At 35.8% G+C, this 20,139-nt stretch overlaps 1 protein-coding gene across 2 annotated transcripts in view; it reads right to left on the reverse strand.

Annotated features, from left to right (window-relative positions):
• Nucleotides 1-242: 242 nt before the first annotated feature.
• The window catches only part of CENPE (centromere protein E, 312kDa), a 93,079-nt gene continuing 73,182 nt past the window's right edge, over nt 243-20,139 (reverse strand). Inside the window, exons 41-47 of one of the 2 annotated variants that reach the window (XM_011992291.1) lie at nt 16,383-16,601; nt 13,667-13,852; nt 9,804-9,916; nt 8,370-8,467; nt 5,218-5,401; nt 3,201-3,487; nt 243-754 (exon numbers count right to left, since the gene is read on the reverse strand). In XM_011992291.1, the coding sequence (XP_011847681.1) occupies nt 660-754; nt 3,201-3,487; nt 5,218-5,401; nt 8,370-8,467; nt 9,804-9,916; nt 13,667-13,852; nt 16,383-16,601 (1,182 nt within the window). In that variant the 3' untranslated portion in view covers nt 243-659. The remainder of the gene's footprint in view (nt 755-3,200; nt 3,488-5,217; nt 5,402-8,369; nt 8,468-9,803; nt 9,917-13,666; nt 13,853-16,382; nt 16,602-20,139) is intronic. The other variant, XM_011992290.1, reaches the window with a different exon arrangement.

Genomic DNA, 20,139 nt, shown 5'->3' on the forward strand with positions numbered 1-20,139 from the left:
AAACCAACCAATTTAGAGAGTTTGTATACGGATTGGGATAGGTAGGTTACCAGGAATGTGAGAAGGAACCTCTGTGGTTATTACAGCAAAAGGAATGTTAGAACTGGAAAGTTAAGAGGACATAGCCTCCGCTATCCTTTAAGAATTTAAATCCAGAAAGCTTGTGTGTATTTTCATAGCAAAATATTGAGTCAACAAGAGAGACTACCTCACCAAGAAACCATTAACATTGCATAGAAAAGTGGTGATTCAGAACTACTAAACATTTATTGAATGTGTAAGGTATTAAAAATGTTTACAATTTTGTTAATAAAATGTTTTATATTAATGTATGTGTTATGCTTTGGAATATGCTAAGTCATGTAGGTAACTTTACATTCCTTTCAATAACTTTATTCTTTACAAAATATACAAATAAATAAAACAATTCAACTTTTAAAAGTATTACCATATGCAAGAAGAAGAAGGTATTGCTATCACCATTCTAAATTACCACAATGCATTCATTTCCTGTTCCCTTATATTTCAACTCTAGTGGCAAAGTAAAGCCTGAATTGAAATTAAGCTGCACTACGACATCATTACCAGGGACAGACACATAAACAAAGTCATTTCCAAACAAGGAATGCTGGACCTCCAGAGAAGTGACGAAGAGGAGTCTACTGAGTTTTGCACTCAGGCACATCTTTTCCTGAGGAGGCGTGCCAAGGACCTGGCTGAGAATCCACGCTCTCTGCTCCTGCATTTTGTACCTCTGAGAAAGAAAATGGAAACATTCATCCTATTACAAAAATACACAAGAACCAAGCACAGCTGGAAGTGGAAAGGATGTTAAGACAGGAGAGATGTGAACAATGAAAAAGGGCAACATGGTTCATCATTGTTTGGTCATGAAGACGGTGTATTTCACCTTAGAGTTGGAGAAGTTGACTCCCCATTTTGTCCTAAAACGAACTATTAGACAAACCATAGTTAAACTGAGAGATAATAAAGTTTTATTTGGAATTCTTCAATTTGAAATTCAAAGTGAATCAAACATGGACTGATTGAGTTTTCTTTCATCCTGTTTCTCAAAATAAATGGTGTGCTAAACAAATAGTATTTTAGAGAATATTTAGTCATCTTTGGAAAGCTTTCTGTGAGCCTTTAAAAAGGACTTTAGCTGCATCTATTTGCTTATAAACAATATTTATTTTATAATTATTATATTTATAAAAGTAAATCTAGTAAAACTGGTCTTAGCAATTACCTTAGTTTGTTAAGGTAATTTAGATTACCTTTTATAATTAAAAGTAAAAACTCACATTTACTTTTTAAAAGACTGGTATTAATTCAAGCTGGGACTATCTCATTTAATTCTGAATTGGTCAGTTTTTGATTTATGTATTCTTCTAGGCTACTCTTTTATTTATCTAAAAACAGTACCAGAGAGATCCATATATTAAAAAAGGACTCAAACATTTTTATTTGCAGTTTGATGAATTCACATTATGCATACACCTCTGGCACCAGCAGACAAAACCAAAAGGTGATTACAGCTGGGTGCGGTAGCACGCACCTGTAGTCCTTGATGCTTAGGATTGCTTGAACCTAGGAGTTCAAGGACAGCCTGGGCAACATAGCGAGACAGTTCCATGCAAGTGTTAGCTAGCTAATAGAAGTCCTTAAATGTTTGTTAAATACTATTTCATGAAGAGAATATTTCAAACTTTTCTTATTCCAAATGTTTCTGTGCCTACCTATCTCCCTAAGAACACTTTTAGACTGTCAACTTGATCTAATTTTGATATAGTTGATGAGAATGGATAGATTTTTTCTTAATCAGAAAGTAGAGGTTTATAAACTCTGGCAAATATTGCTAAAGGTTTTAAATGATTTGGCAACTGCCTTTCTTAGTGTACAATTTTGTTGCTTTAGATTTCTACAGTTGCATAACAGGGTACCTCTGGTAGGGCAGGCAGATACACTGTCGCAAAGGGCTGTGCACAATAGATGCTACGTGGTGAGAAAGACTACAAGAAATGCCATGTTACAGTTTCTCCTGCAAGTCCCCCCACTTCTGTGGACAACCTCCATGCAGAGCTGGGGGTGATCCTTGATACCTCCCCACTCCTTTGTTCAATCAGGTGCCTGGTGTTGCTGATTTTACTCCAAAATCTCTCCTGTCGGTCTACTTCTCTCCATCTCTACTCCAAGTCCACATTACCATCATGTCTTATTTAGACAACTGTCAAACTCTTGCTCCTACTATTTGCTGGTCACCTTAGAGACAAGGTGATGTTTTCAAAATGTGTAACTCACATTCTCCTGCCATTGCTTAAGATCTTTCAAAGTCTTCCTCTACACAATAAATGAAAAAATTCCTTTATATAATTTATAAAAGTCCAGCATTTCTGGCTCTTAATTCTCTCTTTGGCCTCACTGACTTCACCCACACAAGCTTGTACTCACCGTGCTCTGACCACACCACATTTCTTTCAACTCTTTCCCTGGTCATGTTCCCACCTATCCTAACGCTGTTGCTGTTCCATCTGCCTGAGATGCTTTTCCCTCTGCTCTTTGTTAAGATAACTCATGTTAACCTTTTAGATCTGATCTCAGTTTCCTTCCTCAATATTCCTCAAATACTTATTATATTCCTCATAGTCTTTTGTAGTTGCACTGCTTGAATTTCACTTTTTTTTTTTAACCACTTGATTACTGTCTATATCTTCCATCAGAACTAAGCTCTATGAAGGGAGGGACCATGTCTGGTTTTGCTTATCAATGTGCCATCAGGATCTAATCCTTAACACATAGAAAGGGCTCAAAACAATTTTGCTGATTGAATAAATGAATAAGTAAATGATTCATCTATTATCTGGCTTGGGTAAAGTAAATGTAATGCTATTGGATATTCTGGTCCATTGAATTGATAAGACTTTTCAGTAAAAGTTGCTTTTTAGGGTAGTATCTTCATGTCCTTGAGAAAGTTGCTTGCCTCTCTTTGGACAAAACTAAGGGCTTAAAGGGTAGACTGAAGACTTCACTTGGGATAAAAGTGAATTGCACTTCATTGCTATGCCTTGGAGAAACCAACTTTCTTACACAGAGTCAGCAAATGAAGCCTGACATTGTAGCTTACTTGACTAAATCACTAATCGACTAGTAAGTTCCAACTGTTACCTTCTGATTTTAAAGTAACCAGTATATTTACTTACCTGGACAAAGACCTAAATTTGAGTTATCAAAATAGCGAACTGGATGAGGTGATGGTAAAGACTTTGATCGGCTATCAAAAAACCAAGATTTTGGTGATTCCTTTGGCATAGGATCATGTAAATTCCGTTCCTTGCATTGAGAGGGTGTAATTTGTTTCTTTTTAGAAGCTGTTCCAGTCACTTTAGGAGACTTCGGAGAATTCTCACAAGTTACTTGTTTGTAAGCCTCTCTTTTAAGTGTTCTTTCCTTCCAAGTTTTGACCTCATTGGAAAGATGCTGATTATTGCTTAAATGTGGGGGAAAAAAAGAGACACTGTAAGACTTCTTGATTCTTAAGATGTATTCACATTTATATTTAAAAATTAAATTGTGATGAAATATATATAACATCAAATATACCATTTTATCACATTTACATTTTAATTTCAACCTCATGCTTCCTGTTTTGACTATTTCCAAAGTTCAGAAAACAAAATGGATCTATATCAATTGAATAATGTAGTAAGTTTCCATGATCATGGAGTCTTGAAAAGAAAGCTCTAAGTACAACATTAGGTTTTCAAATAAATCAATGATATAATCCAGAGTGGCTTATCTATTGATGCTTTGCCACAATAATTTGATAAATTAGTCTCCTGGATAGATGAATCTTTGATGTACCTTTCTTACTGTAAAAGAAAGATTACACTGTGCTTTTCTAGTTACAGTGCTGCTTCTTACAGAAGATGCCACCAGCATTTATCCAGTTCCTCCAGAGACAAACCTGGGAAACAATCCTAGAGACCTCACTCTCTTTCATTTTAACAGTCATCCAAGTCTCTTGATACAATCTCATCCTATCTATCAAATTCACTTCCTTGTTTTTATCCCTATTGGAGCCAAGCTAGTCCATGCTAAAATTATGTTTTGCCTGAATTACCATAAACACATTCTAAGATTGGGTCCCTCCATAATGCTCTAGCAGCCAAAGATGCTATAAGATCTTATCAGGGCAGTAGCTTAAAACCCTCCAGTGCAGGTAATCCTGCCATTACATTTAGGATACCACTCCACATTCTTCAAAATGAACTATAGGGGCCCATGTAATCTGAATCCATTTACCTCTGGCACCTTGTCTTGCACTTTATTCTGTCTCATTCTCTACACCCTGGCCACACTGGATGTCTTTCAGTTCCACCAATTAGTTATTCTTCTTCACTCAAAGACCATGAACACGTTGTCCCCTGGCCTAGAAAACTTACCCTTCTTCTCTCATCTAGCCTAATTCCTATTCATTTTTCATATGTATTCTGATATAGGCATACCTTGGAGATATTGCAGGTTTGGTTACAGATCACTGTAATAAAGCAAACTGCAGAAATCTTTTGGGTTCCCAGTGTATATAGTAGAAAGATTAGTGCAATAAAACGAGGTATGCCTGTTTGTTGGCTTCTTGATCAACCAACCCTCTACCCCTAACACCTAGATAATGTTGGATTTCTCTTTCATAATATAACCCTTTTATAATCTCCTTTTTGTTTTTGTTTCTTTTTAAATAGCTTTCATGGCAAAGAGTCATTCGTAAAATTATTTAACCCTTTTTTTTCCTACTGTATCATAGTAGAGTGCTTGGGGAAAAGATTCTAATCTTCCACTGTGCTAGAAGCCAAATAATTTGTTAGATCTGTTTATAAAGTAAAAAGCCTACAATAATGGATGTAAGGAGTTCCTAAGTAAAGCCTCACTGGCTTGGGTATATGGACTTGTGGTGTATTTCAGCTGCCCCCTCAAAGGTCTTTGTTTCTTCCCTGTTTCTTGGCTTGGTTAGGAATTGTCAGTTGATAGACAGCAAACACTGGAATAGTGTACCTATATTCTCATTTTTAAAAAAAGACACTTATTACATGAGCTCTAAAAATTACTGTCCCCATAATGACTGAAGTGTTACCACCTGCAAAAAATATGTGCATATACCATGTCCCTACATATATGTAATAGCCATAAGCATAATATCTGTATCATGTAAGCAGATCTTACCTTAACAAGTCATTCTTTTGCTTTATTAGTTGTTCATTTTGCTGCTTTAACTTAGAAATTTCCTTTTCTAGCCTTATATGTTCACTTTTCAAAATAAGAGCTTTTGTGTTTTGTACAATGCCGCTGCCACCTCCACAAGTTAAGGGTTTATTTGAAGGCTGAGAATCAGTATGTTCTGATATCACTGTGGGAGGAAAATACACAAATAGGTGATAATTTTAATTGTCTCCAAAGTTCAAAATAAAAGAAATACTATTAAGTACAATAAGCCATTATAGAGACCAAAACACCTCAAGTCTTGTTTCCCTGGAAGTCACCCTTGACTTCAGCCTTCTACCGTACTCCCTCTGTTTATTTGACCAACCGTCAATTCTATGCCTCTAGAATCCCCCTCCAGCAATTTCACTAACATATCCCGATCACCAAGATCTTTCACCCGGACTGCAGCAATAGCAATCCTCTCCACTTACAGCTGTCCTTTGTTGATCTATATTTTCCCCTGGAGGGCTTGTTACAACACAGTGCATGTATGGCGGGGAGGTGAGGTAGGGTGAGAGGGCCACCCCGTCATTCAGTGCATTATATATATTCAATACATATTATTAACTAAATATATGTTAGGATAATATTGAAGCACATATTAAATATTCTACACTATGTGTGTAAAGAGACTGTTTTGTAAATTGTAGGCAAAGTTGCATAAAAATGTGAGATAGTTATGAAGTGGATTAATCCATTAGGTCACTGGGAATTCACAAAAGAGGGATAGTGTGTGTGTGTAGGGCAATTCTTGATGTCTATTTTATTTTGAATTCATCTACACTATGTACCTGAAAGTCATCTACAAATCAAGAATAATTATCCTCAACCTTCTGAAACAAAGAATCCTCACTTCTGTTTTTAGCTCTTTAAGTTTCTTGGTAGGTGCTATGGTTATCCTGTAACAGACACTAGGGAAGTTTAAGCTATAATAGGTACTAGACAACACCTTAACACCTTTAGCACCATTTTTTTTTTTTTTTATGAAATGATACAATAATACAAGCAAAACAAGCAGATATCTTGTTTTGCTTAGTATTTGAAATTTTCAATGTGCTTTTACCCACAACTTTTGGTTTGATCTTTATGTATGTGTGTGTGTGCGTGCATGCATATAAATAAGTGTATATGTATATATGCTTTTTTAAAAAAGACACTTATTACATGAGCTCTAAAAATTACTTTCCCCATAATGACTGAAGTGTTACCACCTGCCAAAAATATGTACATATACCATGTCCATATATATGTGTGCGTTTAACTATATATGTGTGCGCGTGTGTATATATATGTATATACACTTATATATATCCTGTAACATGTAATATATGGAATTCAATATATTCTGTAAATATGTATTATATACGAGTAATATATATTGCACATTGAAAATTCCAAATACTAAGCAAAACAAGATATCTGCTTGTATTATATACGCTTATATATAAGTATATACACTTATATATACATGTGCATGCATAAATATGTATACTTACATATGTATATATGTATATACTTATATATACTTATACATACATATACTTACATATACACTATATATACTTATAAGTATACTTATGTATAAGTATATATACATATATACATACATACACTTATATGTATACATATATACATATATACACTTATAAGTATATATACACACACATATACACACTTATAAGTACATATACACATATAAGTACATATACATATGTATATAAGTGTATATAAAAGTGTATAAGTATATATAAAAGTGCATATATAAGTGTATATGTACTTACAGGTATATAGAAGTGTGTATATATACTTAAGGATATGTAAGTATATATGCTTATAAGTATATATAGGTGTATATATAAATATATATGTATATATGTGTGTATATATATACTTATGAGTATATATAAGTGTGCATATACATATAAGTATATATTAGCAAATCCTTCACAGTCGTTCTGTTTATTCTCCTGTAAAAAAGTATATATAAGGAGGCATTAGGAGATATACCTAATGTAAATGATGAGTTAATGGGTGCAGCACACCAACATGGCACACGTATACATATGTAACCTGCACATTGTGCCCATGTACCCTAGAACATAAAGTATAACAATATCAAAAAAAGAAAGTGAAAAGACAACCACAGAAATGAGATAAAATATTGTCACATCATATATCTTGTATGTGACCTGCATCCAAAATACATAAAGAATTCTTACTAAATAATAAAAAGACAACCAAATAAAAAAAGGATATGAGTATATAAGTATACTCACATATACATTTAAGTATATATATATACTCACATATACATATAAGTATATATACTCACACATACATATAAGTACATAGTATATATACTCACATATACTTGTAAATATATACTGTAAGTATATATATAAGCATATATATATACACCTATAAGTTAGAAGATCAGGTGCTAACCCCACGATTTCACATAGCCATTGAGATCTGCACTTGACCTAGTTCAGTACTTGTTCTACTGCACAGCTATCTCAAGTACTGTTAAAGCATTCTTTCTTTTCAAATGGGACCGACAGAATATGAAAAAAGGTAGTTTGAGGATTGCATATATATTGAGAAATTTGACCAACAGATCTAAAAAGTGTATCTCAGATAAATTTCAAAGACCTTTGCAGGTAAATATTAACTTGGTATTTTTAGTTTCAAGAACAAACAGAATAGTATTTATTTTTACTGCACACCAATTATAGCTTATGAAATGTATACACTTAAAATCTATGAAGATGTGTTTCATTTTATTGGGAAGCATAATTCTACATTGATACAGTATAAGTCATTCCTTTATTGCCTGAAGGTATCTTCACTAATAGGCAAAGATTTGATAATACAAAAGCAGAGTTAATATTTTTCAAGAATCTATAATGGATAAGCATCTAAGATTACAACAAACTAAGATGTCACAAGATATTTGGAAACACGGTTCCAAAAAATTCATTTAAAAATATATTGGTGGTCAACTTCTGTTTATTCTCGACTGTCACATACTACATAATATTAGTCTTCAAAGTCTGTTGTGTGTTGAGAAGTAAAATTTAAAGGATCTGAAAATATCTGCATTTTCTACTTACTTGAGGTATCTTGGGCCTGTTGACTTCTTCTGAGATTTTCTCTCAATAGCCGTATAACTTCCTTTTGATATTCTACAGTGGCTTTTGTAGCACTGATTCTAACAAAAACAATAAAAAGATGTAAAAAGTTCAGCAACTAATTTTTTACAGGAGAATAAACAGAGCTGCTGTGAAGGATTTTCTAATACATCACATTGACGTAATGCTCATAAGTGGCAGTAGATAAGCCCTCATGATACCTCTCTGGTGCCATGTGCCTTATGGCATTAATGCCATCAAATTAGAAGCATTCTGCTTGGGTGCAGGGACAGTCTGGTTTTCTTATATTGAGAAACCCCAGTTCTTTTGAAGCTTCTGGAGGCCTAATTCATTGGATATTGAACAAAATTATAACTACCTAATTATTTTTTACCATGGGGTCCTAGAAATATCTTGAAGGTATAAGGAGCATGAAAGAGAAAGTGCAGCTTCATTGCTATATGGTCAGGAAAGCAAACCCTGACTGCAGCTCTGGTCTAAGATGCTACAAAGGTCAAATTCTGATCACTGTTCTCTGGTAGAAAGAGATATTTTATGAGAGTTGCTAGTTTAGGCATTAATCAGCAACGATAAATTATGACTTTCTGCCTTTCTTAATGACTATGAATGCATCTGTATCTGCTGACCCTATTCTTTTTTTTTTTTTTTTTTGAGATGAAGTCTCGCTCTTGTACCCCAGGCTGGAGTGCAATGGCATAATCTCAGCTCATTGCAACCTCTGTCTCCCGAGTTCAAGCGATTCTCCTGCCTCAGCCTGCCAAGTAGCTGCGGTTACAGGCACCTGCCACCATGCCCGACTAATTTTTGTATTTTTAGTAGAGACAGGGTTTCACCATGTTGGCCAGGCTGGTCTCAAACTCCTGACCTCAGGTGATCTGCCTGCCTTGGCCTCCCAAAGTACTGGGACTACAGGCGTGAGCCACTGCACCTGGCCCTGCTGACCCTATTCTACAAGTAAAATTGTTTTTATAATTGAGAATCTAATAGATTTATGTTTCACTAAAACCAATAAGCTGCTTAGAGAGCATGAAAATTCCGAGTTACTTCCTGGGCAAAATAAGAGATCATTAAATATTTATTCAAGATCCTTAGGAAGAATGAAAAGTGTTAAAAGACAGGAAGCATCTTAACAAATCCTCTAATATAAAACTTTCTTTACTGATTATGAATGCGAGGACCAGAGAGAATAAACAGTATAAGGTGATGCATTAGTAAGTGAGAACGTATTTCATTTTTTTTTTTTGAGTCTTAAAATCTATGGATGTTTATACTTTTTAAAGAAGAGCAGTAACAATGTTTTCATAAATTTTATTTTAAAAATTTAACTAATGAAAAGTATATGTAGTTTAGGAAGAAAAGCTATTAAAATAACATTAAATTAAGACAAATACGTACTCCTTTTCAAATTCTTTGGCATTTTTCATTTTCTCTAGGTCTATTTTCACAAGCTTCGTTTTGAGATCTTCAATTTCTTCTTTATACGGCTTAGCTCCTAAAGCAACTTTGTCCTAATATTTTTTTTAGAGAAAATAAAAATAATTATTAGAGGAGCTTCAATTTCTCCAATTTTAAAGAATGGTTAGCTGTCTTTGCTCTAATTAAGGACATTTTAAAATAGCAAACAATTCCAAATATATGAAAAAGCATCAATTTTAACTGAATAACTAGATATTGATATGAAGTCTATTTGAAGCTAATATGCAATTAGAAACACGATTTTCGCAATTAGAAACATGATTTTTGGCCGGGCGCAGTGGCTCAAGCCTGTAATCCCAGCACTTTGGGAGGCCGAGACGGGCGGATCATGAGGTCAGGAGATCGAGACCATCCTGGCTAACACGGTGAAACCCTGTCTCTACTAAAAAATACAAAAAACTAGCCGGGCGAGGTGCCGGGCGCCTGTAGTCCCAGCTACTCGGGAGGTTGAGGCAGGAAAATGGCATAAACTCGGGAGGCGGAGCTTGCAGTGAGCTGAGATCCGGCCACTGCACTCCAGCCTGGGCGACAGAGCAAGACTCCGTCTCAAAAAAAAAAAAAAAAAAAGAAACATGATTTTTATTTCTTAAAATAAATACATTTTTTTCAATTGAAAATACCTACAAAATGAAAAACGTTGGAAATAATGAAAAGGCCAGTGGAAAAAGGTAAATCAGAAAACGAAACAAAAAGATGTTGGAGCAGTGATGTAAACATCAAACTAGAACTAAATTCAAGCCACAAAACAGAGCATTACTAGGCATATTTTGTACTGAAACATAGTTCCATCCAGTGATACAAAACACTATATTTGACAGCAGCAGTTTTAGTTTACAGAAAAATGGAATGGAAAACACTGGGAGTTCCTACATACCCAGTGTCCCCTATTCCTTTTTCCCCATATTAACATCATGTATTAGTATGGCACATGTTATAAGTGATGAATATTGATACATTATTAAGATCTATAATTTCCATGACAGTTTATTTGTATTGTTCATTAGGTGGGTTTTGACAAATGTAAAATGGCACATGTCCATCATTACAGTATCATACAGAATAGTTTCACAGTCCTAAAAAACCCTGTGCTCTGCCTATTCATCCCTCTCTTCTGCATTATCCCTGGTAACTGTTTATTTTGTTTTTACTGTCTCTTAGTTTTGCCTTTCTAAAAATGTCATATACTTGAAATCATACAGTATGTAGCCTTTTCAGATTGGCTTCTTCCACTAAGCAATGTGTACTAAAGGTCCTATCATTCCTTTCTTTTTTTTTTTTTAAGACAAAGTTTTGCTCTTGTCGCCTAGGCTGGGGTGCAGTGGTGCGATCTTGGCTCACTGCAACCTTCGCCTCCTGGGTTCAAGCGATTCTCCTGCCTCAGCCCCCTCAGTAGGTGGGATTACAGGCACTCACCACCATGCCTGGCTACTTTTTTTGTATTTTTAGTAGAGACAGGGTTTGCCATGTCGGGGAGGATGGTCTTGAAATCCTGATCTCAGGTGATCTGCCTGCCTTGGCCTCCCAAAGTGCTGGGATTACAGGCGTGAGTCACTGCACCCGGCCCTCTCATTTAATTGCTGAAAACTATTCCATTGTATGAATGTACCAGTTTATCCATTTACCCACTGAAAGACAGCTTGGGTGTGTCTAAGTCTTAGCAATTATGAACACAGCTGCTATTAACATACACATGCGGCCTTTTGTGTGTACATACTTTCTCAGCTCATCTGAGTAAATACCAAGGAATACAACTGCTCAATCATACAAGTATGCTTAGTTTTGTAAGAAACTGCCAAACCATCTTCCACAGTGGCTGTAGCATTTTGCATGTCCACCAGCAATTAGTAAGAATTCCTTCTGCTCCATACACCAGCATTTGGTGTTCTTGGTGTTTTGGATTTTGGCTATTCTGGTAGGTTTGTAATTGTCTATTATTTTAATTTGTGATTCTCTAATGACATATGATATGAAGCATGTTTTCATATGGCTATTTGTCATCTGGGTCTTTTGCCAATTAAAAGATTGACTGGTTGTTTCTTATCGTTGGTTTTAAGAGTTCTTTGTCTATTTTATATAACATTTCTTCACCAGATTCATTTTTTGTATATAGTTTCTGCCAGTCTGTGGCTTCTCTTTATTCTCTGGACAGCGTCTTTTGCAAAGCAGAAGTTTGTCTCAATAAAATCCAACTTATCAGTTTTTTTCTTTATGGATTGTACTTCTTGTATTATATCTAAAAAAATCGCCAAACCCAAGGTCACTTAGAACTGCTATGTCATCTTCCTTGAGTTTTCTAGTTTTGCATTTTACATTTATGTCTATGATCTATTTTAAGTTAATTTTTGTGAAAAGTATAAGTTCTTTGTCTTTTTTTTTTTGCTTGTGGATGGATATTTAGTTATCTAGCATCATTAGTTGATCAGACTATCCTTTTCCCATTGAGAAGCCTTTGTTTCCATCTCTCCCAGAATAGAAATGAGAGTTCTGAAAATAGCTTACAGGGCCTTTATGATCTGGTCCTCGGCTACCTCTCACCTTATTTTCTACCTTTATCCTCTTGCTCATTCTGCTCTGGATGCACTACCTTGCTTGTTGTTTTCAGTTTGCTGTTTCCTTCGCCTGGAACATTTCTCCCTGGCCACACAGTTTGCCCTATCACTTCCTTCAGATCATCTTACTGGTGTGACATTCCTCAACTCCTCTATATACAATCATCTCTCTTCCCACACATGTCCACCTTCACCCAGAACCATGTACCCCCTTGTCTGGCTTAATTTTTTTCCATTTCACTTTTCACCACTTGAGATATAATATACTTCTTAATATATATAACATATATAAAAATATACCTTCTATATTTTACATTTTAAGTTAATATTCTGTCTCCTTCAACTAGAATGTAAGTTCTTTGCTGGCATGGGCTTTGTTTTTTCATTGGCCTCTAGAACAGTGAGTGACACATAGCTGGTGCTCAGCAAATATTTATGGAATGAATAAAAATTGTGATCAATATTTGTAATATTAAAAAATTACAACATTCTAAAACTTTATACCTGAATTTTTTAGTTTCCAGCTATAACAATAATTGTCAAAAAAAATTAATTTTTTCTTTTGCCTCTCTACTCATGTCTCATTGAATAGACCAGAATTTTTAGAACAATGTTAAATATGAATAAAGCAGGCATTCTTGATGTGTTCCTAATTTTAACTGGAATGAAAAGACACTGGAGCAGAACAGCAAATTTAAATATGCCAATTCGGATCAGACTCGAGTAGAAGAAATGTGAGAAGTGGCTAGAACTAAACCAAAAGGGAGTAGTGATTAATGAGTGTGTGGTTTGTCTACTGACATTCAAGTTGAAAAACGTTTAAATTATGGTTTTTCCCCCCAAAACAGGTCAGATTCAGCCCATGGGACATCAGGTGGGACTCAGTAACAGGGGCAGTAAGTAGAAAGAAAAGAATTTAAAAATATACTTATCTAACAGTATTATATATTTTGATATGCAATTTTTTTGAAAAATGAAAAAATATACACTTTAAACTGTAAACATGTATGTCTTTTAAAAATTATTTTTCCAACATAATAAAAATTACATTTTACATGACAATACGCTCCTACATTTCACTTATAAGTTAAGTTGCTTCTGCATGAGTATTGAACTTCAGACACACATAGGTAATAGGAAGTTGTCGTGAGACGGAAGAACAGAGCACCAAGAGATTTGCTGAATTCAATATGCTAAACAAACAAACAACTTTTATTTTTATGTTTAAGTTACCTGAAGTACTTGAATTGTCTCTTTTGTTGTTTCAAGGCATTTATTTGATTCATTAACTTTGGCCTGAAGTTTCGCTATTATGTCATTAGTCACCTCAAGTTCTTTCTGCATCTTTATAATCTTGCTTTCCTTATACATAGCACTTTCTTTAGCTTCATGTAGTGAATTTTCCAGTTCTCGAATTTTCTGTTAGAAAAAGCACACATTCATAAGCTCTATCATCAAGACAGAATCACAGTATACAAATTTGAGACAGAGATGATCATATTTAGGTATTGTTAACTTTTCACAGATTATATTAACAAAGAGAGGCCAAACATCATTCAATCTATAGACATGTTATTTCCCTCATTTAGATGATGATTTTTGGATTGAAAATGTCAAAGGTTTATATTATAATCTGTCTGCAAATTCTTAAAACATGCAGTAAAAACAGCACAGTGGTTATGTGATTTATTAGTCAGCATAGTGCTAAGCATATTAAACAGGCACTCATATTTTAAATGAACACTACTTAAACAAACGACATTTGTTAATTGACTCTCTAAAGTAATATATATAACTTATCTTTCCCTTTACTTTTATTAATTTTTATTTATTTATTTATTTTGGAGATGGAGTTTTGCTCCGTTGCCCAGGCTGGAATGCACTGGCACAATCTCGGCTCTCTGCACTCCACCTCCTGGATTCCAGTGATTGTCCTGCCTCAGCCTTCCGAGTAGCTGGGACTACACCGTGTGTGCCACCACGCCTGGCTAATTTTTGTACTTTTAGTAGAGATGGTGTTTCACCACGTTGGCCAGGCCAGTATTGAATTCCTGACCTCAGGTGATCTGCCCGCCTTGGCCTCCCAAAGTGCTGGGATTACAGGCATGAACCATCATGCCCACCCTTATTAATCTTAAATAGAAAAACACAAATATGTGGAAAAAAATTCAAAGACATATAATGAAGAGTAAGTCTCCCCTCCTCAGTCCCCAAGTTGACCCTGAAGCAATCACTACTAAACTTTTTCAAGTATATTCTTCCAGAAATTTTCTATCTATAACCAAATATACATGAATATAGTTTCTAAAAATAGTATACACACAATATACTAAATATAGTTCTGCTTTATTTTAAAACTTGAGAACATATTTTTTCCAGATCTTTCCATTATCAACACATAGATTTCTCCTATTTTTTGTCTTCATGGACATATAGAATCTCATTTCATAGAGGTATCACATTATTCACACATACACACCACACTCTTTTTTTTTTTTTTTTGGCAAAATGTCTGGATTTTTGGGGGCCCATTTAGAATTCATTTTTGTTTAATGAGTGAGACAGGAATCCAGTCTTATTTTTTTCCAGTTGGCTATCCTGTTGTATCAAAATCATGCATTAAGCAAACCATCTTTTCTTTCCTTTTTTTTTTTGAGACAAGGTCTCACTCTGTTGCCTAGGCTGGTGTGCAGTGGCATGGATCATGGCTCACTGCAGTTTCGATCTCCCAGGCTCAAGTAATCCTCCCAGCTAAGCCTCCCAAGTAGCTGAGACTACAGGTGGACGCCACTGCACCTGGATAACATATTTAAAAAACACTTTTTTTTTGTAGAGACAGGGTCTTACTATGTTGTCCAAGCTCATCTTAAACTCCTAGGCTCAAGTAATCCTCCAACCTTGGCCTCCCAAAGTACTAGGATTACAGACTCACACACCTGGTCGAGTAAAACATCCTTTTTTCCACTGAATTGAATGTTACTGTTATCATACACCTGTACTACATTCTGATACTTAATTGGGTATATTTCTGAACTCTCTATTCTGTTCCACTGCTCTACTTGTCCATTCTTGCATCAAACTTGTCTAATTATAGTAGCATATATTTTATTATCTGCTAGACTATTTTCTTGGGTCATTGAAGATTGACCGGCTTTCCTTTTGTTTCTTTAAATTATTATTTTGGTAGATGGATTTCATCTTTCCTCTATTTTATCTGTACCAGCTGACTGAGGTCTGTAATGCCCTACAAATCAAAACACTGTATACTAGTGATCTAGTTTTCATTAAGCTGGTGGTTGATGTTTTATCATAAGTTTTTGGTGAAAAATGATAAATTTTAATTTACCATTGGAATCCCTACAAAGTCGTTTTGTGTGGTAACAAAATATAACATTTTGCACATGTTGTTAGACTCCTGAGTAAGGGTAGTTAATAAGGTAATTTGATTATTCAAATAATGTACCGGTTCTTAGATACAAGTTAATCTGCATAACAATCTTGTTATATTTTTAACCTCATATTTTTACTGTGATTACAACATGAAGCAATATTAAATATGCTGGTGATAATGAGAAAAGTTAAATTGCTATTTCTCTCCAAGCTAATATTTGTTCTGCATACCGACATAGATCACAGTTCAATAGAAAGTCACATGATTTGGAAAACTTTTATGGTAATTGTACCTTAAGCGGTAGTAACTTAAACTATATTTTATGAATTTAATAATCAAATGAAGTTACAATTTATGTTTTATAATATCTTACATAATGTCTAGCTTTATAATTAGTTTAGTTAAATGATAGCCAGAGTAGAACTACTAGTAAAAATCAAGCCCATCACTTACAAAAATAAATGTATTCATGTTCGGTAATAAGTAAATACTATAATTTTGCTCTAAACTCTGTGGCGAAGCTGCAAATTGAAGAAAATTTTATAAGAAATTATATACCTCTGTGGTTAACTGTGTAGCTCTTGATGTAACATGAGGATTCTTATTGTCTTGTGTGGTAGGATTAACCTGGGCACCAGATGCCAAGGAGGTCTTTAATGTTTGGTAGTTTTTAAATAGTTTTTCATTTTTCTCTTTCAGTGATTTCAGGTCCTGTTCCCACTCTTTGGATATGGTAGCACTTCTTTCCTCAAACTCTGTTGATTCATTCATTATGGCCTATTGAACAGTAAAATACCATTATAGCTCTAAAACGATTTATAGTAGTCCCCACTTACCTGCGATTTTATTTTCCATGGTTTCAGTTACTCTCAGTCAAAAATGGTCTGAAAATATTAAATGGGAAATTCCAGAAATAAACAATTCACAGGTTTTGAAATGCACACCATTCTGAGTAGCACAGTGAAATTTTGAGTCATCCTGCTCAGTCCTGCCTGGGATGTAAATCATCCTCTTGTCCAGCATACACTACTTGTTCACTTGATAGTCGCCCTGATTATCTGATTGCTGCTGTATTGCAGTACTTGTGTCCAAGTAACCCTTATTTTAATTAATAATGGCCCCAAAGCACAAGAGTAGTAATGCTGGGAATTTAGACATGCCACAGTGAAGCTGTCAAGTGCTTCTTTTAAGTGAAAAGGTAAAAGTTCTCAACTTAATAAGAAAAAAACCATCATATGTTGAGGTTGCTAAAGATCTATGGTTAGAATGAATTTTTATCTGTGAAATTGTGAAGAAAGAAAGAGATATTTATGCTATTTTTGCTGTAGCACTTCAACCTGCAACAGTGTGTGTGTGATAAGTGTTTAGTTAAGCTAGAAAAGGCATTAAATTTATGGTGGAAGACAAGAACAGAAATGTGTTCTAGTTGATGACAGTGTGATGACCAGCAAGCATTGAGCATCTATGAAGACTTCAGCAAGGGATCCCCTGAAAAAAGTGACATCAAGACCTTTACTGCAAGTAAGAATTATTCATGGATTCAGGAATACAGGTCAATAGCAGTCTAAGACTAAATCAAAATGTCTAGGTCATTCATATTTCTTCATCTTATCAGGTAGGCACTTATCATCTCACATCGTAAGAAACGAGAGTGCAGTAAAATAACATATTTTGAGAGTCCACATTCATATAACTTTTACTATAGTATATTGTTAAAATTCTATTTTATTAGCTGTTGTTATTAATCTCTTACCGTGTCTTATTTATAAATTAAACTTTATCATAGGTATGTACGTATAGAAAAAAACAGAATACATAGGGTTTGGTACCACCCACGGCATCCACTCGGGGGTGGGGGGTCTTGATATACATATTTTAAAAAAACTTTAAAAAACCCTAGAATTCTAGGACAGTGTATAGGCTGAGGTTCATTATTTAGAACATTCTAAAACAGTACTTTAAAAGAATGTGAATATTCTTTGTAGTTTACATCAGTTTCTGAAATTTCAGATGTTGGATGTGGATGATGACAACAAAATAATGACTAGAGAGGATTCATATTGATCTGCAAGATGATAATCTCACTTTATTAGATTGTACTAACATATGAAAAGAACATGAAGAATTATGCAGGTTAAAATCATTATATATGCTATGGCTGATAATGAAACATTAACTGATATCTAACAGCAGAGCACAGCTAGAAACTTAACAATTATCTATTTTTCTGCTTCGTTACAAACCTCAATGTTAGCCAGGCATGGTGGCTCATGCCAGTAATCCCAGCACTTTGGGAGGCCAACACAGGCGGATCACAAGGTCAGGAGTTCGAGACCAACCTGGCCAATATGGTGAAACCCCATCTCTACTAAAAACACAAATATTAGCCAGGCCTGGTGGCAGGCACCTGTAGTCCCAGGTACTCGGGAGGCTGAGGCAGGTGAATTGCTTGAACTTGGGGGCAGAGGTTGCAGTGAACCAAGATTGCGATACTGCACTCCAGCCTGGGTGACAGAGCGAGACTCTGTCTGAAAACAAAAACAAAAACAAAAACAAAACAAACCTCAATGTTAAAAAGGAAAACAACTCACTGCTTGTTGGCAATTGATCTGAGTATCCTGTATTTCTGTACAGGGAATAACAAACAATACTCTTTTATATTGAAGGATAACTAACTTTGAAATTACTGATATCTTTTTTACTTCCTAATTCCTACCGATTGTACTTAGTGTTCTCATCATGAATGCCCCATTGGCATCACCTCATTTGTGGCTTTGTGGTCATTCTACCAGGCTCAGATCTTAAATTCGTTGTGTTCCTGACACCCTGGACAATCCTTGGCTCTGGACTACAGACCTCACACCATACCAAGTTATTAATGCCGACTCTTATGTACTGGAAGAAGCCACATATACATGCTGATTCACACAGTAGAAATCCCTACTCTCTAGTCACAACTGGGTCCTCAATATTACAACAAAAACATCAAATTACAAATAGAGATGATCTTATCCAAACATCGGTTTTGTACCTTTCTCTACTGATTGGGGACTTTTTTGTTTTTTCTTCAAATAGCCAACTGCTATTTTGCTAGCTCTGGCTAATCAACAAACAGGATGAACTCTCCATGGGAAAGCTTTTTAAAAAGGGCATGATTCCTTATTTCAACATGATTCCAATATAATTTGCAGATGAAATTAAATTGTCAGAAAAGAACTACCCAAACATATGAACTATAAAATATATTTTGGAAACGATAATATTAATCTAGCTACCATTGCTCCAATTTAATAAAAAGAAGCAATCTTTTGACTATTACATGTTTTACCAATGAAACAGAGAAGGGAGGCCAGCGACACAGAAGACAGGTAATTTCTGCACTATCAACTGAGGTACTGGGTTCATCTCACTGGGGAGTGCCAGACAATCGGTGCTGGTCAGCTGTTGCAGCCCGACCAGCGAGAGCTGAGGCAGGGCGAGGCATCACCTCACCTGGGAAGCGCAAGGGGGAAGGGAATCCCTTTTCCTAGCCAGGGGAACTGAGACACACAACACCTGGAAAATCGGGTAACTCCCACCCCAATACTGCGCTTTAAGCAAATGGGCACACCAGGAGATTATATCCCACACCTGGCCGGGAGGGTCCTATGCCTGCAGAGCCTTCCTCATCTCTAGCACAGCAGTCTGCAATCTAAGGGCAAGGCAGCAGCGAGGCTGGGGGAGGGGTGGCCGCCATTGCTGAGGCTTAAGTAGGTAAACAAAGCCCTGGGAAGATCGAACTGGGTGGAGATCACAGTAGTTCAAGGAGGCCTGCCATTCTCTGTAGACTCCACCTCTGGGGACAGGGCACAGCTAAACAACAACAACAACAACAACAACAAAAAGCAGCAGAAATCTCTGCAGACGCAAGCGACTCTGTCTGACAGCTTTGAAGAGAGCGGTGGAGCTCCCAACACGGAGGTTGAGATCTGAGAACGGACAGACTGCCTGCTCAAGTGGGTCCCTGACCCCTGAGTAGCCTAACTGGGAGACATCCCCCACTAGGGGCAGACCTACACCCCACACCTCACATGGTGGAGTACACCCCTGAGAGGAAGCTTCCAAAGCAAGAATCAGACAGGTACACTTGCTGTTCAGCAGTATTCTACCTTCTGCAGCCTCTGCTGCTAACACCCAAGCAAACAGGGTCTGGAGTGGATATCAAGCAATCTCCAACAGAACTACAGCTGAGGGTCCTGACTGTTAGAAGGAAAACTAACAAAGAGGAAGGACACCCACACCAAAACCCCATCAGTACGTCACCATCATCAAAGAC

The sequence above is a fragment of the Mandrillus leucophaeus genome, unplaced genomic scaffold (assembly GCF_000951045.1).
Source record: "Mandrillus leucophaeus isolate KB7577 unplaced genomic scaffold, Mleu.le_1.0 Scaffold409, whole genome shotgun sequence".
Taxonomy (NCBI): Eukaryota; Metazoa; Chordata; class Mammalia; order Primates; family Cercopithecidae; genus Mandrillus; species Mandrillus leucophaeus.